This window comes from Anoplophora glabripennis, unplaced genomic scaffold (assembly GCF_000390285.2).
Source record: "Anoplophora glabripennis isolate ALB-LARVAE unplaced genomic scaffold, Agla_2.0 scaffold120, whole genome shotgun sequence".
NCBI classification, from domain to species: Eukaryota; Metazoa; Arthropoda; class Insecta; order Coleoptera; family Cerambycidae; genus Anoplophora; species Anoplophora glabripennis.
This window is the reverse complement of record NW_019416214.1, coordinates 151,149-176,450: the sequence shown is the minus strand read 5'-3', so window position 1 is coordinate 176,450 and position 25,302 is coordinate 151,149. Positions and strand designations below refer to the sequence as shown.

Below are 25,302 nucleotides of genomic sequence, written 5' to 3'. Positions count from 1 at the left end.
TTAATCAGCATTAACTAGTGGACTAATGCCCAATTTTAATAAGGATTCAAAGTACCGGGCCTTAAAATTTTATTCGCAGATGACAAAATAATCAATAAAGAAAAAAAGTTCAGAAAATATTGATCCTAAAGCATATTATGTTTCAAGACAATTAAAAAAGAAAAATGTTACTTAAATGTAATAATAAAGGATGACATTCCTATTCGTAATGAAAAATGGACGGGAAATTTTAAATTAATTACATAGGCAACCGACATTTTGAGGTTTATGTGGTGAAATAATGAATACCAACAAAATAACAGAAAACTGTATTAATAGCAGACGCAGTAGTTAATAAAAATTCCCATCTAGGTATATGAAAACTGCATTTCATCTAGAATTAATCTTGTTACCTACTGACACATGTTTTTATTTATTCTAGCAAATCATTTAAGTACAAAATGAGAATACAGATAATTTTTGGTTATTTTCACGTAAAAGACAATACGATAAAACAATAAATGAGGTAAATGTGGTGACTTTAATTAGATTCGATAACAACCTATTAAATGATGATAAATAACAACAAAGGACACTAGACAGCGTGATGCCTGATAAGATCTTGACGCTTTCAGATTTAAATATGATTTATAAAATATTTGTTCTTACTGATAATGTTTATATTTCAAACACGTGTAATTTTCAGAACGATAAAAAAAATTGCCAGACGACACTCAATATATCAATTATCAAATGCGGCAATAAATAAAACCAAAATGTTATATTAACTAGATCACATTTTTAACAAATATGACACGAAAGACTAGTATGTATGAATGTATGTACATAAAAATCTGCTGTATTTATGATAACACTTCACAGAACCTGAACCTGGATTTTCTGTTTTCGTAACTTACATAAGTTTGGATTACTGTATCATATGATTATGTTTATTCTGATGAGAGCCAATAAATCTGATGAAACGTTGGCAAACGAAAAACTATACAGAACTGAAAAATATGTTCCAATTTCTTTAAATCTAACAAAAAATATATCTCAGTGGTTTTGGGAGACTAATTTCTGAAGTATTTAAAACAGAACAAAACACCCGTGTCAAAACTATGGAATAAATTAATTTAAATAGAAATAAAAACGAAAATCTCCGACCGACATGTATACCTCTATTTAAATGATGATCTGTTTTAAACAATGACGTCACTATTTTGTTTAAATGGTAACTAATTTTTTACAGATTCGGATAGAGGGCGTTTTTTCTGGGCACTATATGTAAAAAGGTAAGGAAAGTTTTCGAAACATTTAATACTTATTACCTACTAGTTGGTATTAGTTTTGTACATTTACATATTTGTTTCTGTCACTTTATTGCGGATTTGCTATATTTTTCTTAGTGCATTGGATGCAAAAACCAAGAGAAATCCCTTTTCTGGACCATATTTGTTTTTAACCTACTCTTCCTAAATACATGCAACGGAAACTCTTTTCATCAAATTCATGATCGAGTTCAACGTACATAAAAGAGCATGTTAGTTCCTGGTTCCAGATCATTTGCTAGAATTACTAACTAAACACAGATATGGAATACGGTAGTTTTATTCCTACACGTACAGAATTGCTATACGTACTTTTGAGATTTTCTTTGTTTAAATAGGTAGCACATTGTTATAACGTTGTTTTGATCTGTTTAATCAGAAATATGGGAATATTTTTTATGCGCACAGAGAAGCCTCATGATAGAATTAAAATAGAGTTTCCTAGGGTTTCCAGAGAGTTGCATATAAATGGGAGAAATATGTTTTTCTTCAGAGGAAATAACAACAACACTAACACTAGCAACACTAACAACAACTAACAAAAACATTGAACTGAATAAGTCATTAGAGAGATACCTAGAACAAGGAAAATCAGCAGCTGCAGAGTACAGGGCACTTAATCCGCGATAATTTTTAAGATGCAAGCGCACCAAGCGGCGAAAGCAATAAGCTCCTAAACAAGGTAATTTTGACATTGCCGTTCGCGTTTACACATTAATTTGAACAACATTTGTCTTATTTGCCATTATTATTAGTAATTTTGTTATCAAACTGTGGTTATTTCACTTTTGTGTTATTTTATAGGTTTCAAATATTTCATAAATAAATTTTAAGGCAAGTATTTATGTCTACTTTATTTGTCTCTAGCATTACAATGTAATGTACATTTTATTAAGTTATAACTATGAATTTATCCGTTGTGGAATACATTTCCTATTTACATATATGCTAACGAAAACTCTCGTTGTATATTAGAAGGAGAGGCAGTTTTTAAGGCTGATCATGTGGTACTATATGGGAAAATTGAGCAAAGTTAATTTAAATTTAGAAATTTATATTATGTCTGCAGACTAGGGCCCTTACTAACAACCCTCATGAAATTCAGGGAGTATTATCTATCGGCAATAATATTTTGAAAATGTCTTCAGTTTGATGAGAACTTAATTCTGGATTTTTCTTGAACCATGAAGAGCAACCTTGAACTGAACAATAATAGTTTGACAGTTTCTTCTTTCTATCCATAATTACTGAAATTTTCCTCACATTATTTTCTTAAAATAACAGTGTTCAAAAAACGAACACTAAATTCAGTTTTAAATAAAATACAAAACGAAATGTCACACACAGAAGAAATATTTACCTTGTTTCGCTAGTATCACTTGTCACCGCCAGAGGGCGAGCTCTTAGCTGCATTCGCGAATAGACAGAAGTAATACTAGAATTCTACAAAGATTCTACAGATAATCAATAGAGAGCTACAAAAGTCGAGATAATTTTAACTGAGAAGAAGGCTTAAAACTACCTCAATTTCGAAACGTAAAAACCAAGGATAGGTTAGTGACTTCAAACGTGCATATAGTAAATATAAATACCATCCAGAGGACTTACTTAATACCCAGTGTTATAATTTCTTCGGAAGGAGCGAGCAATATGTCTTTCGAAATGTAATCGTCTTTAATTACAATTCAGTTAACATTTAAATAAAATTCTAATGTAGAAGCCTCAACAATTTTTGTCACTTGATACAAAATCAATTAGACCTACAAACTTCCATAAATAGCAACTGTTTTCTCTCGCTTTGAAATTATATCTATCTTTCCCATTTATGTTCATAAAATAGACTGTATTGCCCATTTTATATACCCTTTTTCAAGTTTTAGAAATTTCATCTCGAACCAATTCGAATATAATCTGGTATTCAAGATGGAGAAGTATTACAAAAATTAGTACATAAATCAACAAACATTCTTAACTTAATTAGAAAATTAACAAAATGAATTTGAAGTTGTTTTTGAAAAAAAAATGGCCCGAGACAGCGTATTGAAGTAAAACTACCTATTTCCCTCATGTACCGACGCTGTTAACAATCACAGGCAACCTTGACCAAATTCTTCTTTTACTTAACAAATGTCAACTAATGAAAATATGCAAAATAAAGATCGATATGTAAATTTACTACACTGGAACAAAACCGTAATCACTATTTCGAATGGTTTCATAATGCAGGGATTATCTTCAGTATTGCGACATACTTGGATGGTTTACATGAATAATAGCACCCATAACATTGCAAATTAAACTGATCGACCTCGACGTTTCATCGGATAATAGACACAACACGACTTGTTTTTAAACTTTCAGCTAGCCCACTTTCAAGTTTAAGGGAACAATCAAGTCCACTTTCAATGTTGCACGAGCAAAAGGAAACCGAGCTTTGGTTTACGTACAGTTTATAATAACATTAATAATGGAAATAATAAAATTTCATATACGTAACTAATATAGGTCAAACCAAAACTTATAAATTAATAAAGTTCAATTTTATATCTCGTCTTCGCGGTTGAGATAATTTAGTCTACAGTGCTTGAACTTAACCCAGTTTAATAAACTTGCACAAAAAAGTAAATAACGAGTACATCTCGCAGATGTGGAAACTTCAATATCCACTGACTACTTAGACAATCTACCTCATTTAACATATATTAGAAAAAATTAATTGGTTTTCCTTTAAACTCAACGAATGAAATCATATCACACTTAAAATTAGTCAGCAAATATAAAACAAGTCTTTTTTTCGACCGAAATCTGAAATGGTATCGTCAAGGTGGTTTCCATCTTGCATGGACAAGATTATCATAACATCACCTCAATCCAAGGACATGACTGTAAAGCAAAGCAGTTGACATTCATGTAACATTTCGTATCCATATTCAAGTATTACGACTTAGATTTAATTTATATACTGGTACAGAATTATAATACAAACGTTTAAACATGATAAACTAGAAAAAGTTTATGATTTTGGATACATTTGTTTTTTAGATTCATTTAATTAACATTATAACAAAACAGAAAGACATTAACATAACAGAAAGAAATGAAAATTTGCAGGGTCTTTTGGTGACAGTAACAACTGGTAACATTGCTACAATTTTTGAATTTTTACTATTAGACACAAAAGTAGTTTCTATCCAAATTTTCAAAAATAAGAAAGTTTGTGCCCGCTGAGACTTTTGTAATTTGGTTGGATATTTCCAAACTTTTCCTGTTGTGAAAGAACTGCTCTACAAGTTTGTAGCTTACTTCAACATCAGCAAATGTTTTTCAATACCTAACTCATTGAAAACTGTAACTCCTGACAATACAATTTTTAAAGGATCAAGGAACGTATTACGAAGAAAAGTTAATTTTGGGGTCTATTTTTACAAGAGGATCGACTCTTGTTTTCTGCGATATTGCCACTATGTTTTGTGTTGTTATCAGTTTTGATGCTATTACCTTCAATTTTAAAACATGTAACAGATAGACCTCGAATATATTCCTAAGAGAAGAGCATATAACGAAGGTCAGGGCTACTTACATAACCATTTGTTTGTAAATAAAACATAGTCTTAGTCCCAATAAGTACATATATCTTTACTCGGATAATATTTAAATCTTAACTGTTATCTTCAAAACAAAATATTCAGTGAAAAATTTTAAACATATTAATGGCAAAGTAGCTACTTAACGATATTTCGTGTTGTTTTATGTGTAGTAATTCTTTCGTTTTGTTTATTTTGTATACCTTTTTAATTAATAATACGCTAACTGCAAGCTCATGCGAGTAATTGGGATGTTTCGACAATGACCAAGAAGTTTTACCTTTATATTATCAAGACCTAATGTATCACGTATTTCTGTTATAATAAAGACAGATATTCTGACGTACACGTGATCATTGTAAAATATATATATCACTAACACCTATTACAGAAACTTCATAGTGTAATGACGATGCCTACTTATTTGCCATTATTTGGCTACTTTAGTGTAATAAATACATAAATAAACAATAAATAAAGTTATTTAACATGTATCAACTACAGCTCTGTGATGTTAGATGCAGATGCAATTTTATAAATAAAAAAACCTTACCTTAAAAATAATGGACCAGATAAAGATTTGAAAGTTGTTCTGGAGTTGCGTGAAACTTGTAATAAATCGGTGCGGTTCCTTCTTCTGGAAAATTAAACGTTTCTGAAAAACAAAAGTGTACTTTCTTAAATAAACAGTAAATTGTACAAATAGCATGTTGAAATATCATAAAAATTATCTGAGTTCGCTTATCTTAGTGTTCTGACTCCATATATAGTTTCGTACACTGACCTTTTTATATATTTATTTTCTTTCTATATGCGATATAAAATTCTTAATTACTTTGTAATTAAGATTTCTCTTATGTGCTTACTTGTACAAAATGTGTACATGAATGTAGGTAATGATCACCAAAGTGTTTCTTTAATTTCTATGCATTAGATCTGAAGATTAATCTAGTAAACATTTTTAAAAACATTCTGCATAAAGTTCCTCATAAATGACACACGTAGCTAACTATTGTTTTGAACTGAATGATTAATTTTATCTTCGCATTACATAAAGAAGGTGTCAAAAGTAACACAGGATTCGAATTGTGCGCCATTTTCATTCCGAAGAGTTGGCAGCATTGTGCAGCACCTTGTAGTAAACAGGTTGCGGTTAGACAAAATGAAGCGTTATACTACTGATGAGCAAGTGAAGATTATGAAAACTCATTACAAGTACGGAGAGTGTGTAGCTGAGACTGTGCATCAATTACGTGGAGTTTTCGGTAAACAGGTTCGGTTAAAGACAATAAAAACACAGTGCCCTTAGTCCCGCTCTGATGTTGATTTCGGTTCTTATTATTAATTCTAAGACTTTCAAATATATGCAGTAGGATGGTGGGTGTGGTCTCATATTGCCGTTGCGTATGCCTACAGGACTGCAGAGCGATGTCTCGCCTATTGCTTGTTGTTTAGAAAAGGAAACCGGATTCTGCTTATCTGAAAACCTTCTTCATGATTCAGATTATTCCATCTTCCTTCCTTGTAATATTTTATTGGTCTTAACTTCTGTTGAACTTTTCATGTAGAGTTGAACATTGGACATACTCCCTTTCTCCGCAGTACTTTGGCAATGCGAACATTATGCAAGCATACTACCTGCTGATCTTCATCCAGTTTGTCACATTCTTTATGCGGACGTCTAGGATTGATGATTAGTTTGATATCACGTTCTTTCTAACAATTTGCTTGTAAAATCCAGTGAGATGTTTAAGTTCAAAATCTAAACGCTCCTGAGATCCTACTGTAGGTATCTATCAGCATGGGAGGTTTTCTTGAAGTCACGAAGACACTATGGGCTAGATGCTTCTGATTTCTAGTTACCAAGACATCCAGGAAAGCCCTTTCCTTACCCTATAGCTAACTGAATGTTTGATTGGCGGTCGATCATCTAAATAACAAATACAGGGTGACATAGAAAAAAGTACATTGCATAGTGTCATACAATAGAGGACAGTAAAACAAGAAAAAAAGTTCCTATGAACATGGGTCCGCAAGGCCTTGGGTTAAAGGATACGGGGTGTTGAATTTAAATTTTTTTTTATTTGCAAAAACAATGATAAATACTTCAACAATTAAATTTTAATGGTATGATGAAAAATATGATTAATTAAAACAAAACATTAAGTTTTTAGAAGATGTTCAAATTGTTGCCCTTGTACTTCAATACATTTTTCCATTATTCTTCTTAATGATTGACGGCATCTTTGAAATATTCCTAGGTTATTATGAAATCTATCTGCCGATTCCATAATTCTTATCCATAATTGTTCTTCATTATGTATTTCTACAGCATAAACTTCATTTTTCATAAATCCCCAAAATGAAAAATCGAGGGGATTAAGGTTGGGACTACGAGCTGGCCAGGGTACAGGCCCCCTTCGACCAATCCACCTATTTCCAAATCTCCTGTCCAAATATTCCCTTGCCACTCGAGAAAAGTGAGCTGGCGCCCCATCATGCATGTAATACATTCTTCCAATAATGGCCAATGGGACATCCTCTAATAATGTGTTTAAATCATTCTCCAAGAAATTTCGATACAGTGCACCTGTCAATCGATTGGGCAATCGAAATGGGCCAATTAAGTAATTGTCGATTATACCTGCCCACACATTAATAGAAAACCCATATTGGTGACTCCGAATTATAGTTTGATGAGGATTTTCATCACTCCAATGGTGCATGTTATGTAGGTTCAGAATACCATCACGACTAAAACTAGCTTCGTCAGTAAACAAAATTGATGAAATAATGTTTTCTCTTTGGTTTTGAAACCATTCGCAAAATTGTACACGAGGAACAAAGTCATGTTCCAATAGTGAATGAATTTTTTGGAAATGATATGGGCGAAGAAGTTGTTCTTTGAAAATTTGTCTAACTGATTCACGGTTAAGGTTTCGCACCGCTGAACTTGTTTTCCTGGTGCTTGTTCTCGGATTATTTTCTACCATTCGTAAAACAGTTTCTTCGTTTCGCACAGTGCGACGAGTTCTGGAAACCCCACTATTCAATTTTGGTTTTCTAAAACAGCCATCTTCTCCCAAACGCCTATGCACATCAATAAATGTTCGAACATTAGGAACTTGTCTTAAAGGATATCTTTCTCGATAGATACGTTGAGCTTCGTAAGAATTTGATCTAGCTTCGCCGTAACACATAATCATGTCCCTGTATTCTTCAAAAGTGTAGCGAACCATTTTTGAAAGCAATTTTGAATAATCAGTGAGAAAACCAATGAAAAACTTAATCAAGAACACAAAATACCTCTAACAATTATTATATTAGTTTGACAAGTGTCATTATGACACATTATTTAATTGTTATTTATCATTGTTTTTGCAAATGTTACTTTGGCGCTTTTGGAATAATTTGCGTGCATTGTCGGCTTTTGTACTGGAACCATTGCTTCTAGACTTGGACAAGGAATACCTTTCTTACGTATAAAGAAGGGATAACAAATTTTGTTCAGTCGAAAATGACATAGTGTATAGCAAAAAAGTTAGGACCGATTCAATAGATATGGAACCCTGTATGTAGCGCCCTCTATCAGTAATCACAAAACTAAGATCATATTTGAATTTAGCATGATAAAAAAAAACCTGTATACCACATTTTATCCATTTCTTGCGTCTCTGGCTAAAGATATTAAAAAAAGAAAACCCCAAACAAAAATAAAATTCAACAGCTCGTTTCTTTTAACCGAAGGCCTTGCAGACCCATGTTCATAGGAACTTTTTTTCTTATTTTAGTGTCCTCTATTGTGTGGCACTATGCAATGTACTTTTTTCTATGTCACCCTGTATATATTGCGCTTTGTACGAGGCTATGTATCACCGTAGTAGATAAAAAAAGATTAAAATACATGTGAAGGTAGGCAAGCAAATCGTAATTAACGCTGTTATTATTGTCCTTACCTTAATTGTTATTATCTCTGTGCCTAGCAGTCTCAAGAATCGCGTTGCAAACTACTTGTATGTGCATACGGTATGTAATTATTCCATAGTTTAAATAGAAGTGACAAAGTCCCCTTCTTTCGCCCACAGAAGCTTAATGAGTTGAGTAACAAGCCTAATGGGACATTAAAATGGCACTTTTTAAATATATCTCTCCTATAGCACAATATATACAGGAACACGTGCAAATTTTTTGGAATGAGCGTCAGTATAAACATTCCTAAAAATAATCAGACGTAACTCCAGCCAAATTTTAGTTAAAATAAATTCGCGTTGCAACAAAAATAAACAGTGTAGAACGTAACGCTGGGCATAGGTATATATACCGCTATATTTATGTTTTGTTCTGTTGTATCACCTATGGAATAGACCACGGTTGATATGCGTGACCATGTGACGTCAACGCGAAATATTAATGTGTCGAGTAATAAACTTCATTTACTGTATATGTGATATGCTAAATAATTTAATAAATTAATGAAACTTTTAACTTCTGTGGGGCGCAGGTTAGAGAAAAATATATGGAAACCTTTAAAGGTTAATTAAATATTAAGTTTAAGCTAATTCAAACTATTTCCAAACATTTTCCTAAAACAGACGAATTCGTAGAGTTGTCTAAAAACAAAAATACATAAATAAAAAACTATCCAAATAGTGTTAATGAAAAAATAGCTTCAAAGCAAATACATTTTATTATTATTTCTTATAACTAATTAAAACAAACATCATTTTAGGGATTGTTTTTTTAAGTTGTCTGATGATAAACCGATTAAAAATATGTAGTGTATTCAATATTAAATAAGTGTGTGTCGATTATTACTAATAATCCACAACTTATTACCTAAGCTTTGAGAACAGAAAGTGGGTTGAATTAGAAAATATAATAATTTACTTGACTAAAATAACTTACCTCAAATTCAAAAAATAAATTATTTAAATAATGATAAGATTTTGAGGCTGTGAACTTATCTTTTTATTAAAAAAAAACTTAAAATTAGACGACAGTTTGCTATCTTAGTTACATGAATAGAAAAGGATTAAAGTTCTAATGACTGACATGATTAAGTGCAAGCCGATCTATCATAAAAAAAATTGGAAATAAAAAATTTTTGTTTTTTAGTTTCATATTTTCACATTTTGAAAGCATCTCTCTGTTTTGCTTTGAATTTTATTTTACTTTTAAACATGCTACTAACTCAAATTCTGCTCATTTGAAAATATAGCAGATAATTCATGATTATAACATACTAAGAGTATGAAAATGGAAAACAGAATAGATTTAAATCTGGTTCATTTCATTTGACACCTATAAGCATGCAAACAATTAAACATAACATGCGTGAACTTTATTAAAGTTGACATATTACACCATTTATGGAAGGATTTATCGCTACATTATCGATATTGACGTCACAGATTTGTTATGGCAACAAATGTAGAATTCATATCTGAAATATAACAGAAAGTGTCTATTTCATGAAAATAAATGTTAGGTTAGAATCATATGGGAACGACAGGCCACAATATACAGGGCTGGAAAATCCACATGGTCCATCTGCCTTTACATGAGAGCGACAAAGTAAAGTAAAGAAATCCGTGCGATAGACAAGGATGGCTATAGTGAAGACGTTTCATAATCTGAATAGTCACCGCCCGTTTTGGGTTAGAAGTGGGAGTGACCATTCAGATTATGAAACGTCTTCAATGTAACCATCCTTGTCTATCGCACGGATTTCTATGACTTACTTTATCGCTCTCACGTAACGGCCGATGTACCATGGGGACTTTCCGAACCTGTAGATCGAATTTATAGTCGTTTCTTAACGAAATCCTCGAGGGTCTAAAATAATTCATAAACTCAAAATAAGCAAGTTACGAATTATCTCAAATCTAAGGATTCCTTAAGCCTTAAGTAGATTATAATGGGTTTTGTCCAAGTTTTCCTACGTTGTTCACTCGAATTTAAATAACGTTTAAGCAATACTAAAACTCTCTCTCCCTCTCTGAACAAAAATATAGACTTATTAAGAGATATCTATAAATACATCATATATTCATAATAAGAGGCATAAATATGCATCGGCACTAGATTGTGTTTCAAACGACCAACGAATATGTTTACGGATATAGAATTTTGTAATATAATACAAAAAATAAAAATATATATGCATATTTGTATGTGAATTTCATCGGTAATTTCATTGATACACTTTTATGACATTTTATGTTTAAAAATAGACCTAAATTAAAATACACTACTCTTTATGGAATATGAAGTACTTACTTAAAGTAATTGTCATTAATAACAGAAATTTAAGTTGATAGTATTTACAAATATCTTACTTATCCTTGTACTGTATTGAAAGATAAATCGGGTTAAAACATTTCAATTGGTGAACTTAAAACTCTACTTAAGTTACTTCAATCACATTTGCAAGACAGGCAACTCTTATTTTACTTTGATGGTCATAAGACTTAGTTTGGCGTTCCCCAGGGATCTAATCTTGAATTGTGGTTATTTTTATCAATTATAAATTACTTCTGTAATAGAATGTGAACATCTGTCTTCCCTTTAAGTTAAAGTTCTATCAATGATTGTGTGATAAATCAACAAAGCACAAACGTTTCGACATGTAGTCGCAAGAAACTTCCTATTGCATTTTTTGATTATATCCTTAACTCCCAAAGCCTTAACTCCCAAATGTTAGAAGGATCCAAGACTTTGGAGTTCAGTTTGATACGGAATTATTACTTTTACTGAATACGTAACTAGATTATCCTTCAAAATTTCGGAATTATCATGGGAAACTGTTCCACACTTGATAATGTGCTTGCTCTTAAAACAATTGGACAATTTTCGGACTGGTTGCCATATTGTCAGTTTAGATTTCTGTAGGTATATTTCGAGAAATATCTGTTTCTGAAGTTCTTAAACACATTGTGTTCATCCTGCAATTGATTGATTTAATTTAATATCAATACATTACAATCACGGAAAATAATACTCGTATATCAAACTTTAATATTTTTAGTATAGAATCAGGTTCGTTGTACATCACTTTATGTTCATCAATATTTGTATCGTAAATTCAAACACCCCCTTTCTCAAATCTCTTATTTGCAGTGTTGAATAATTTTAACAAAATCTTTAGTTTAGGTAAAATTATTCGTACCCTTCGGAATCTAGATAATTATTATTGTATCATTTATTATATGCAATTACATTTGTTCATTAATTGCGCTTGATATATGCGTATATGTACGTACGTAACCGTCACAGAATATCGTACCTTTCCACGCAGCAGATTTTTCCACGCGAATAACAAGGGTGCCATTACGAGCCCTATGCGATTGTATGTACTTCATTCACCCTTAGACATTTTTCACACAAGGCTACCATGTAAAAAAGGTCTTGTTCACAAAGAAACATAAATATACAGAGCCTTCTTAAATGTTTAAAAGTCACGTGACTTGTCGAGCTTAAGCAACCCAACATTGCACGATTGGTACTGATAACGAAAATTCCCTAGATCTTGGCGTCACCAATATTAATTATTCGTTTACAATGAACAATGACAAACCGTTAATAGATAATGCGATTTCTGGTTGGTTGAATAGTATCTCGTGAAAAATTACGCCAATCACAGCTGATATAACAGAGTGTTGCGCTTTAATGTTAACTTCATTTAATTGTTTTAATAATTTTTGTTACCAAAATTTATTTGCTAATATGAAGGAAATGAAATCACTGTTTGAAATAAAAATACAAATCGGCACTTGTAATGGAGCATCTACGCTCAATGAATCTGTAGAATTTTGTCGTTTTGTTCGGGTGACTTGAGTTTTCCTGCTAGTGAAACTTTTTCACTTTTCTGCTATTCGACCATTGGCATGTTACGTTAAATATAACTAAAAAACAAATTTTTGGCATGTTAATAGGACGACACGAAAAAGTGGATGACGTCATTCACATAAAAAGAGGTCATTTTTATTTGTATATCAATATTGCAAAGACAACATCTAGAACAGCAGCAAGGATTAGATAATAACCATAATATTCTCTTTGATAAATTTTCTAAGGTCATACCTATTTGAGACACCAACGAAACTGTTATTTCAAAATTTTGGAATCATCTAGGTCCATCTGTAAAATTTGTGGTGAATTCTAATATACAGGGATGGCCAGAAGTACGGAATAAAATTCATGTCTTTTGAATGAGTTAATTTTTTTTAAAACGCCGAAACACGTTAACTGATTAACTGATTTTGATTTTTTCCCATCTTTCGGTTATATAATAATTAATTTTTCTTCAACCCCCTAACCCCCAGCTACCCCTACTTTTTTTTCAAATGGAAACATAAGGCATGAGGGGGCTCGTTGAAAAGCTTATAGAAAACTGAATCCAGCCATACCAAATAAACAAGTTTTTTCATGAATCACCTGATGTTTTTCTAAAAAAAAACTAGTATTTCTGAATCATAACCATTGTCTATATATAAAAATATGCTACCATTTCTCTTTATTATTCTTTTTTTCATAGCAACAGCAAAAATTGTCATTATCCACAATTGTCCATATCCACTTTATGCATAAATGTCAACATAATAAATTCTGTTTATTCTCCAAATTGATTATATTATCAAAGGTTGATGAAACAACAAGAAAACCAACATAATTAAATTTTAATATGATATTGGAAAATTAGTTTGTCCGGTAGGTCCCACAAATAATAACAATGCAAAATTCATTAACAGCTTAAATATTTTAAAAATAATGTAATCAGATAGTTCCAAAATCAAATTCTATTCCATATGTTAAAACATAATAAACTATCTCAATGATTTAATTTGATAAAACAAATGCCTGAAACACTGTCCACATGTATAGAACTTTTATAATTACACTATAGATGTGCTTTGTTTCTAAAACTGATTGACCGGCAGACTGACTGTCTTCAAAAATTGGGTTTAACATTTATTTCTGACCTACTCGTCCTTGTCAATTGGTTCAATGTGCTCATGGTAAAATTAGTCATATTAAACCAAATCATTGAATATTTTTTGCTCAGTTGACGTCTGTGAATATTTGGCATGACATTTGACGAACTCTTTCTATATATAACAGGACAGATAATCGTGCACGACATAATAAATCCTAGTAATATCACGAAGCTATCCATTACTTTATTTTAATGTTACCTTACGGTGTATCATTGATTTAGAAATACATTTATATGATAAAGCCAAAGTGAACTTTGGGCTAGGCACTTTGTAAGCTGAAGGTAGGTATATTAATAGTAGATTATGTAATACGGTTTGGCAGTACACAAAAATAACCTTGGGACATATTATGTTTGACCTTTTGTATCTCTTAGGTGGACTTTTTTATCTTCTTAATTTTATCGGAACATGCAGTTCTGCTGTAGGTTAATTTTTATTCATTTAGTTACTCTGCAAATTACTTACTATAGAGACTAGTGACTAGTGACTTTTAGGTAGATATGAACATATTTTAGCTTTAAAAATATTGAAATGTTATGCACAACAAATTTGGAATAAGTTTAATACAAATGTATTTTTATATGTTGACAAAATATACAGGGTATACAAAAATATGGAGCAGCGACTGCAATTTGAAAAAGGTAATAGTTAAATTTTCTACTAATGCGTTTGCAACTTCTCAAAACTTTCTTGTTTTCAAAAAAGTTGAAAATTCAAATACAAGCTGCTAAAATAGTCTTTTTTATTCTACAAAAACAACAAAAACAAACAAAATTTAGTTTTTAACAACGGGTTACAATAAAAATAAGTATTGTATTTACTTTTCGAAATAACGGTAAAAAAATTACCTTACTTTAACTTAAACATCCTATCTCCTATCCCAAGTCCCTTACCTCAGTAGTAACAAAAGATTATCTCACTTCTTTTTAATGTATAGACCAATTTTTTCCTTAAAATTATTTTGACCCGTACACATATTGGAAAATATCACTTTTTGTACCAATACTTAATATTCTAAGCACCTAGCTGAAGTGTACAGTGCGGAAAATCGACCTATAAGAAAGTTTTGCTAAGATCATCTGTATTACAATAGCAATTTTTCTAGGTAAATGACTTTAGTTGCGGCCTACCTAAATCAACTGTTAAAAATAATTACCTATGGCTAGTACAGTACAGTGCTACAGTAGCTAGATTTTTTTTAACGTGTAGTAATCATAGTTGACACGCAGATGCGAGAGCCACATAGCCATTTTGTGTCCAATATTGCAACAGGAAGAGTTTTTAGAAAATTTAGCAAAATATTTCTTATGCAACCTTTCTGGACCCTATTTAAAGAAAATGTTTTGTCATGGTTAGACAATTTCTATCTTATATTTAAATGCTATTTCCCTCAATGTAACATGGACAACCTGATATAGTGTCCAATTTAAACATTTTATTCTGACACCAATAGTGATCAATTCGACCTAAATTTTAAAATATATAGCTGAGGTATTAAATAGTAAATGTTAACTGTAGTTATATGTTAAAACCTATTTTATATCTACAAATGTGCCCCACATCGATGAATTTGTTGATAGGGGAAAGTGAGGACCATTAGTACATAGAAATCAATACTACTTCTATAAAAGCTATATAGGAGAATCATACGGCGTATTCAAGTTGTTTGTATAAACACATTTATATGTACCTACTTTTGTACAACGGTATTACTAGCTACCAGTCAGCTGCTTCTGGATTCACTGACTGCACTTTCTGTCTGTAAAACGCTAAGTAACGGAATCACAACAATTGACAACTGTTAAACGGTTTAAAAATAAAAGTATTTGCTCCATGGCGTCTTCCGATGTCCGGAGCACACTGTTAAAAATATTTGTATCTGTATGTATAACAGAGACATACAATTTATAATTATTCCATCCACACTTCGTAAAATTTGTATGTGTTTATTAATACCGAAAAATGGTATTTGATGAACTATTTTTGGGAAAATAACGGCTTCACATTTACGTTCTAAATTCTACGACTTTTGTCTATAGAAATAACGCGTAATTTGTTGAACTTAGACCCAACATATTGCACACGTGACAAATAAATGTACCTACTAGATAATAAAATACAATAGACTAATAGTACACAAAAATAGGAAAGTTTCGCTTCTTTCATTTCCTAAGGTCAAATTAGTAAAATGAAAAAGATAAGAATAAAACAATGATGTTATTTACGAAAAAATATATCAATTAATTACCACATTTACTTAATTAATTTCCATAACAAAAACAAAATATTTAATTGATTTCTATACGAGTTATATCTAATATAAATAAAAGTAATTAGGTCAAGCCTCCTGATTATGCCTAATTTTAGTTGTTACAAGCACGCAACATTTAAATTTTTTATGAAACCCAAAATACTGAAATCCAAAATTAACTTACAATCAGGGTTAGTCACAAGGGAACAAAAAAAAGAGGAAGAGAGGCGTCAACTTTCGTATGATCACTCTGTATACGATGATTATTGAATGTTAATCAAATGAAACTACTTGGAATGTTATTATGTAAGTGATATAATTAGTATAACCTGAAAGTACGTTTAATATTTTAAGCAAATTATAAAAAGGAAGCGACCTTATTAAAAACCAAACAACAAAATAAGTACGAATTTATTTACAAATCATTTCACTCTTGGATATTCAAAATTTTAAAAAATTCACGAAATGAGGAAGATATATTAAATGAAAATTGCTTTGTAAAAATCGTGGACTATTGATTTCAAATAAAATGTTTGCGGCAAACTAAAAAATAGTGATTAACAAACACTATAATCACATTTACACAGGTGCTGATTCCACGGTGGCAATGTCAACGGGGCGCATGCCCTCTTAGAAAAAATTGTATGGGGGCGATGCCCCCATAGCATTCAGTACGCGTCAACCCTCATTCGTCCTCCCTAATATAGAAATCATACATTACACCATACCATAAGGTGTAACATCCCCATAGAATTTCCAAATTTGAGCTCTTCTGTAGCATTAACATTATCACAAACTAAATCAGAACCCACACAGTGAATCGTTATATTTTAGTAAAACCAGTAACGCACATTTAAAAAATAAAAAAAAGTAAAAAGTTTGTTAATGGCGTTCATAAAGAAAAATAGGTAGGAAAATTATTTTTTCTCTGTCCAAGAAAGGAACATTTCAAGACTTAAGTTTAGGTAATTTGTGTTTTTTTTTAGAATGACGAAAAATAGTCACCAATATTTTAAATTACTTAGAACACACCCCAGTCAACAACTTGTGTATTTAACAGATACTGTCAAATTTAGGCCGTTTAAAAACCGGTTTAAAATAATAAAAGACGCCATGTATTTTATTTAAAATTGAATTTTGATTTATTCTTCTGAAGGTACTTAATAACATAGGGTGATTTAGGAACTTCGCCAGGTACACAACAAATTATATTGAGAAAAAGTTTCTTAAAACATGGGTCGTAGAACATTTGTAATAAAGGATATTGAATTTAAAAAATACCTATATTCAAAATATGACGATAAAAAGATCAAAAATTTGTCGTGGCCCATACCTAAAAAAGATAACTACAGAAAGCAACCAGTGTAATACAAATTTTAGAAAACATCGTATGAACCACGAGCCGACCCCTCACATCTATGTACAGTTCCGGATAAAGTCACCAGGTCAAATTAAAATCTAAAACCGGAGAATAAGGCGTAGAACTTCCTCTATCTTTATCCAAAAACAAACAAGACACCAACATCCTATCTGATTGTACCGGTCGATGTAAAAGATCATTAATACCACTAGCAATATTTATAGCTTTTAATACTTATCTATTTTTTTCTGAAAAAAATAAGGATTTTGAAATGATATGTAGAAACAACAAATATTTCTTATAATATTTTAGATATACAGTGTAGGAAAGTACCGATGGTCTATCAGAAGTTACGTGAGAGCGATAAAGTAAGCCATAGAAATCCATGTGATAGACAAGGATGGCTACAATGAAGGCGTCTAATAGTCAACGCCCATTTCGCCCTTCCACAAATAAGAAGTGGATCTTATTTGTGGAAGGGCGAAACGGGCGGTGACTAAGAGAAGCCTTCATTATAGCCATCCTTCTCTATCGCATGGATTTCTATGGCTTACTTTATCGCTCTCACGTAAATTCAGATACAGTGTAGGAAAGTACCGATGGTCTATCAGAAGTTACGTGAGAGCGATAAAGTAAGCCATACAAATCCATGGACAAGATGGCTATAATGAAGGCGTCTAATAGTCAACGCCATTTCGTCCTTCCACAAATAAGAAGTGGATCTTATTTGTAGAAGGGCGAAACGGGCGGTGACTATGATACGCCTTCATTATAGCCATCCTTCTCTATCGTATGGATTTCTATGGCTTACTTTATCGCTCTCACGTAACTTCAGATAGACCATCGGTATTTTCCTACCCTGTAGACCATCGGTACTTTCCTACCCTGTATATGCCCTGAAAGATTTGACTACATTTCTGGAATCAAATTGAGAAGATTTAGAGCAACTGTGTCTATATACTTAGCACTAGTTTCATTCTATACCTAAACAAATAAACAAATAAAAAAATACTCAGCGGCTACTGATATGTTATACTCAAATTTGTAAAAGAAATAACATAAGTAAAGGATGATACTTTTTTGAGTTCCTCTCTACCCCTCGTACAACATACACTTTGCCTACGCCTATGGGTATCTTATTTTTACCATATTGATACATGGATCAAAATCAAAATACGTGTTTTCGTGCTACAAAAATATTCCTATAATTGCAGGAGTCGTTGATTTCTACACATAAAAATAAGAAAATAGTTCATACATATAAACATATCTTATGTATACTTACTTAGGTACTTATTAGATTATGAAATTAATGATTTTGGGACCGTGCGAATTTGGCAACAGAATAGCAGATAGGTATTTCAGTAATATCATAATAGAAATAATAGAATTAATGTCGATAAATGACTACAATTTATATGTTAATAATTTTTTCGATAGATGACCTGGGTATATGAACATATAGTTAAAGAAAAATACCACAATATGTAATTGATCCCTTGAAAAAGTTGAATTCTCAAAACATACCTAGGATTTAAGTTTGCCTTTTGTAAATTTTTTTGTAAACTTTTTTGTAAATAATGTGATTGTTACAAACACGCCCAAAAATGATATACGCCACTATCTCTTCAATACTTCTTGAAAATCGAGCTGGTTTGTCTATATACATAATATCTTATTGAGAAAAGCTAGAAATATCCTCAAAATTTCGAAATTTACCTGCTCTATATATAAACCTACCTACCTTGAGACCTACCTGCTACCTAAGTAGGTGTAGGTACAACAGGTCTCGTAATTATAAAACAATTATTATACCTAGGTAGGCTTGGATAAGAAAAATTCATTGGCCACAATAATTATGGAAGAAGAAACATTGTCACTAGTGAAAATCATAACTAAACTAAAATATATTATTGTTAGATAAAAATGAAAGGATAGGAATGAATATTTTATACTTGAACTTGAATAAATACTGATGCTTATAAGTAGGTATACTTAAAGAAACCATAATAAAGTGCGCACGCAGAAATTTTTACTATCTCTGTTAGTTACATAAATTTGTGTTGCAAACACTCGGTTCTCTTTATTTAACCCTCAGTTTCAGTAGGATTGCATCATCGATCCAGCGCCTCTTTCAAAACGACAGAAAAGACAAAGAACTACCTACTCTACAAAGGTAAATAACTTGAAAAGAAACTAATTGAGAATGTGTCATAAATATAACAAACATCAATTTTAAAAATTTCAATTAGAATTACAGTTATACTACTATGCATACATACTTGGGCTTTTGGCAACAATCAGCTGATATAATTCGAAACCAGATTATTTTTAATATTCAATTTTCTATGGCAACACGCTAAAATAGTGATTTTATAAACTTACCTTTGTATTGTGTTGTGTGTTAAATCTCAAACAACGACTAACGGGGTCGAAAAACACAAATTTTACCAAAAATCGACGAACACAGCAGCATTCAGCCCAGTTCAGGCGCTGAATAAATCTAGCGCTATCTAGCAGGTAGCTAAAAGGGCACACCAATCAGCTGTAGCTGTGGTCTTCGGTGGTGGGTACAAGGGAGACGCAACCCGCAACCCGTCGTTTTAGATCAGTCTGTCTCTGTTCATAACTTTTATTGTGCATAAGAGCATCTCTATCTGACCCTATGATCTGACCTGATCGTTCTTACGAATTGTAATGGTGTTGTAGCGTTGTTACGTTGTTTTGTTACATATTTATTATTTACATGTTTTTAATGATATTCCATTATTGCAATTAACAGTAATGTATATAAAGTACATTCATATAATCATTATTTTAAATTAATCTAATTTCCAATATTTCCTAGTGGATAATTTTTATAAAAATGTATCGTTTTGTTTCAGATATTTTCTATCGAGGAGAGCAATGTCGAAAAGTCGAACGTTTAATTATTTGTGGAAATATTTATTAAGTTACAATAATAACGTTCAAAAGTTTGTAAAATATACAGGAATTGGTGTTGGTTGTGCAACTGCAACTGCACTCCCTGCAGTTGTTACAAATTGTAAAGAGGACTCTGGAAATATTGTAGCTAATGTTTATGGTGGAATTCGATTTTTGCGGTAAGTTGAAGTGAAAAAATAACTCCCAACAGTCCCAACCTTGTCTACGTTTTTATATTACATTTTGCACAGTATGTACCTAGCTTTTGCAACATATAAAGTTTAGGAAAGAAAAGAACCTGACTTTTCTGGTACGCCAACATTTATCATAACATGAACAGAAGGAAAATAAAACCAGAAAAGGTATGAAATTTATGAGAAAAGATTATAAACTCACGTAAAAGAGAATAAATGATATTTCGGTTTTCCTTCAAATTAAACTGGAGTTTGCTTCAAATATTTCTTTTGCACCATCATCATTTCAGATCTTTAAAAATAGGACTATGGATATCTGTAGATTATTATTTTTCTATGATGGGCTTGAATGAATCCCAGCCAAATTATAATGCAATGATGAGTAGAATACATCGGAGAGCTGCAAATAACATTTTGTATGGCTGTTTATGTAATGGAGGGTCATATATAAAACTAGGACAAGGTTTGGTGTCTATGAGCCATATTTTACCAAAACAATATATAGAAACACTGAAAGCGTTACAGGACAAGTGTTTGGCTAGAGATGATGACGAGATTAAAAAACTTTTCTTGGAAGATTTTGGGAAAGATCCCTCGGAAATTTTCAAAAGTTTTGAAAGTAAACCTATCGCTGCAGCCAGTATTGCTCAGGTAAAGATAATAAAATAATTTACTAATAAACCCCCATTAAATTGCAAAACAAATTTTCAAAGCTAAAGTGGACTTAAAACTATCACAATTGAGTCGTCTAGTGTTAATATCGGCTAAATCCATTTCGTTTCATGTTATTAGATTTCAAATAAAAAAATTGCTGATACAATATTTGAAAAATTGTCATGTAAAGGATCATAGCAAGCTTAGAATAAATAACATTTGAATTTCCTTTGTTTTCTACTTTCATACTACACCCATAAGTCTTCACTCTGTATATTATGCATTAAATTGTGGGTTGCAGGTATATAAAGCTACAACCAAAAATGACGAATGTGTGGCTGTGAAAGTACAATATATCGACTTACAAAAACGGTTTAAAAACGATGTACAGATAATTAATTTCCTACTAAAAATAGCAGCTTTCATACACCCCAATTTCAATTTTACTTGGGTGCTTGCTGACTTGGAAAAAGCCTTAAAACAAGAACTAGATTTTATAAAGGAAGGCCAGAATAGTGAAAGGTGCGCTAAAGATCTACAGCATCTCAAATACATCTACATCCCAAAGGTTTTTTGGGAATACACCAGTACGGTATTTTATTACGAATCACCGAAAATACCGAAAATGTGATTCATACCTTACTTTGCAGAGAGTGCTCGTAACTGAATTTGTAGAGGGTTACAAGATAAACGAGGTAGAAAAATTAAAGAAGAACGGATTCTCTCTAGCCGATCTAAATAATAAACTGTTTGAAGCATTTGGACATCAGATATTTCAAACGGGATTTGTTCACGCCGATCCTCATCCTGGAAACGGTAAGAAATATAAATTTAACAATTAATACATTCAAATAAGTAAGAGTTATGACATGGTGGTACAGTTTTAGTGAGAAGAGTAAATGGAAAAGCTCAATTAATTTTGCTTGACCACGGGCTGTATCAAACAATTTCAGATAAAGACAGGATAGCACTCGGCTACATGTGGAAGGCTATAGTTTTAAATGATCTTGTTAACATGAAAAAATATGCAAATGAACTCGGAGTAGAAAGTAAGCGAACCATTCGTAATATATCGGGTAATTGTTAGGTAATCATTTTAGACTACGAACTATTTGCTGAAATACTAACACAATCGCCCTTAAAGTCCTATGGATTTAGACTTAAAGTGAAGTTAAGTGAAGAAGACTTGAAATATATGACTGAATTTGCTAGGAAAAGATTTGACAGTATTATTTGTTGCTTGCAAACCATGCCCTGTACACTTCTTTTAGTAATAAGGTAAGAAGTAGAGAATAATAGAGATTTAGGTATTGCTTCGGAATTTTTTTCGCCATAATGTACAGTTGTGGACAGAAAAAAGTTCCTAACCTAAAATGTTACCTTTTTTTTAAAGAGTGAAATAAAAACCAGTTTCATAAGTGGATTAGATAGAAAATTATTATTGTCCGTAGCTGTACATATTTAAATATATTTTTAACTATATTTAAAAGAAATTGGATCTCAAAAAATATTTTTCATAAATTTAAACACAATTAGAGCATGATCATGGAGATCCTATACATAGATATACCGTTTCAGCTTCACAATGTAGGGCATAATAGAGATTTATTGTTTCTGAATTCTTTTTCCCCTGAAGTATTTTACAGTTGCGGACAAAAAAAATTTCTAACCTAAAATGTTACCTGTGGTTTAAACAGATAAATAAAACTGTTTTATAAAGGGCAATAAACTAGATAGGATTTTTTTTCGTCCATAGCTGTACATATTTAACTACATTATTAATTCTAAAAAAATTTGTGTGATCTTAAAAAATGTTTTTCAGAAATTTAAACATGATTAGAGCAATTGCGCTTGATCATGGAAATGGCATAATAGATTTATTGTTACCGAATTCTTTTTCCCCGAAAGTATTTTACAGTTGCGGACAAAAAAAGTTCTAACCTAAAATGTTACTTTTGGTTTAAAGAATGAAATAAAGCTGTTTTATAAAGGACAATAAACTGGATAGGAAATTTTAATTGTCCGTGCTATACATATTTAACCACATTTTTAATTATCTAAAGGGTTTTGTAAGATTTAAAAAATTATTTTTAGAAATTTAAACACGATTAGAGCAGTTGCACATGATCATGGAAATCCTATAGATAGATATACCGTTTTAGCATCGTAAAGTAGGGCATAATAGAGATTTATTGTTTCGGAATTCTTTTTCCCCTAAACTATTTTACAGTTGTGGACAAAAAAAAGTTTCTAACCTAAAATATTACCTTTGATTTAAAGAATGAAATAAAACTCCGTTTTATAAAGGACAATAAACTGAATAGGAAATGTTTATTTTTCGTAGCTGTACATACTTAACCACATTATTAAATTCTAAAAATATTTGTATGATCTTAAAAAATATTTTTCAGAAATTTAAACATGATTAGAGCAATTGCGCATGATTATGAAAATTTTATAGGTAGATATACCGTTTTAGCATCGTAAAGTAGGGCATAATAGAGATTTACCGTTTCGGAATTATTTTTCCCCATGTTTTACATTTGTGGACAAAAAGTTTCAAATCTAAAATGTTGCCTTTGGTTTAAAGAATGAAATGAAACTGTTTTATAAAGGACGGTAAACTGGATAGGAAATTTTTATTGTCCGTAGCTGTACATATTTAACCACATTTTTAATTATATTCTAAAAAAATTTGTACGATCTTAAAAAAAATATTTTTCAGAAATTTAAACACGATTCGAGCAATTGCGCATGATCATGGAAACCCTATAGATAGATATACCGTTTTAGCAAGAGCTGCAACAAAAAGGGTATATGGTCAAGGAGATTGTCAATATATTTTAACTCGGGTGTTAAATTTTCCACTTTGGATATACTTTGAGGCCATATTAAAGTAAGTAAAATTTGAATTATTTTAACTCTTAGTTTTAGTAATTTATCGTTGTTCAAAACAGATTTTTGCTCTTATCTCCATAATTAGTAATGATGCTCGTACTTTTTTAAATTTTTTATCCACACCCTTGAATTTATTACTTTCCAACTATTTGATGATTGAATTGGTTTTAAAATTCCGAAATACTGACACCATTGAAGAGAATTATTAATTTTTTTGATTTTTAAAAGGAGGTTTAACAATTACAATAATCATATTTCCTTAATAAAAAACCTTCTTTTCGTTATTTAATACTGTTTTGTTTATTGTTAGAGATGGACCCAATAAACCTTATACGTAAAAGTATACCGGGTGTTCCATTTAAATTAACAAAGTTAACATACGCGGCCATTTTGTTTGGACTTCATTTGTTTTTGTACTATAATTTTCGAAAACATCATAAAAATTCCTGCAAACAAGTTAAAGGGGGGTCAAAATATAGTGAATCACCCTGTACGTAATTATTGCTGCTACGAATTCTGTTAAGCATCTTTCAAATAATTTTGAGATTAATTTATAAATAATTGATGGTGAAAAAAGGCTAGGGAAAATGTACACATTTTTTTTCTGGATTACGGTCTGCTCCATAAACATCTGAAAATATTAACTTTGAACTGCCTTCTCCTGCACTCACTCTGTATATGTTATGTAATTTTTTTCAGCATTAATAGAATCAGAAGGTGGGCAAGAGAGGTGACCTTGCAAGTTTTGGGTTATTTTGGAATGGTTCCAGATGTCAGAATGATTTTAAAAACTGGCAATATAAGCTAGTAATACCTATTTATAATTTTATTACGTGTCAATTTTTTTGTGGAACAAAATTTTGATCATTGTTGAATAAAATTGTGTACAAAATAAGTTAATTTCTACTTTCCTACCCATTTTTCCCCAAAAATAAACGTCCTCAATTAAACTTGTTTGGAAATACAGATCCCTTGAGATTGGGCATGAAGAAGCATTTGTACTCTTTTTTAAAGCACTGTGTTCAGTTCGTGAATTTCAGAATCGATGAACTCTGACATCGACCTAGTTTAGGTGAATCCACCTGTGACATTTATAAGAGCATTCAGGAGGTAAAAAGATGGTAAATTTG

The 25,302-nt window shown here is 31.4% G+C and overlaps 2 protein-coding genes across 7 annotated transcripts in view; one reads left to right on the top strand and one right to left on the bottom strand.

Annotated features, from left to right (window-relative positions):
• Positions 1–20,026, bottom strand: part of LOC108907819 (tumor protein p53-inducible nuclear protein 2) — a 38,614-nt gene extending 18,588 nt beyond the window's left edge. The window contains exons 1-2 of one of the 2 annotated variants that reach the window (XM_018711630.1): positions 19,887–20,026; positions 5,448–5,549 (exon numbers count right to left, since the gene is read on the bottom strand). The gene's annotated coding sequence lies outside the window, so the exon portion shown is untranslated. Of the gene's footprint in view, positions 1–5,447; positions 5,550–8,850; positions 8,936–19,886 lie in introns of those variants that run through there. The other variant, XM_018711631.1, reaches the window with a different exon arrangement.
• Positions 1,254–25,061, top strand: LOC108907816 (uncharacterized aarF domain-containing protein kinase 5). Of its 5 annotated transcripts, none has more exons than XM_018711625.1 (9): positions 1,254–1,274; positions 20,387–20,605; positions 20,911–21,271; positions 21,576–21,866; positions 21,925–22,090; positions 22,156–22,323; positions 22,375–22,552; positions 24,000–24,170; positions 24,872–25,061. In XM_018711625.1, exons 2-9 carry the CDS (start codon positions 20,409–20,411, stop codon positions 24,978–24,980), a joined length of 1,641 nt encoding a protein of 546 aa, XP_018567141.1. In that variant the 5' UTR covers positions 1,254–1,274; positions 20,387–20,408; the 3' UTR covers positions 24,981–25,061. The 5 variants fall into 5 exon arrangements, with proteins under 5 accessions (XP_018567141.1, XP_018567137.1, XP_018567142.1 ...); XM_018711621.1 differs by lacking the exon at positions 1,254–1,274 and adding an exon at positions 8,897–8,920; XM_018711626.1 differs by lacking the exon at positions 1,254–1,274 and adding an exon at positions 19,623–19,677.
• Positions 25,062–25,302: the final 241 nt, after the last annotated feature.

Excerpts from the sequence above, each read along its gene's own strand:
- LOC108907816 (XM_018711621.1), top strand. Across the intron at positions 20,606-20,910 it reads GGTGGAATTCGATTTTTGCG|ATCTTTAAAAATAGGACTAT; the intron begins GTAAGTTGAAGT and ends TCATCATTTCAG. Across the intron at positions 21,867-21,924 it reads TTTGGGAATACACCAGTACG|AGAGTGCTCGTAACTGAATT; the intron begins GTATTTTATTAC and ends CTTACTTTGCAG.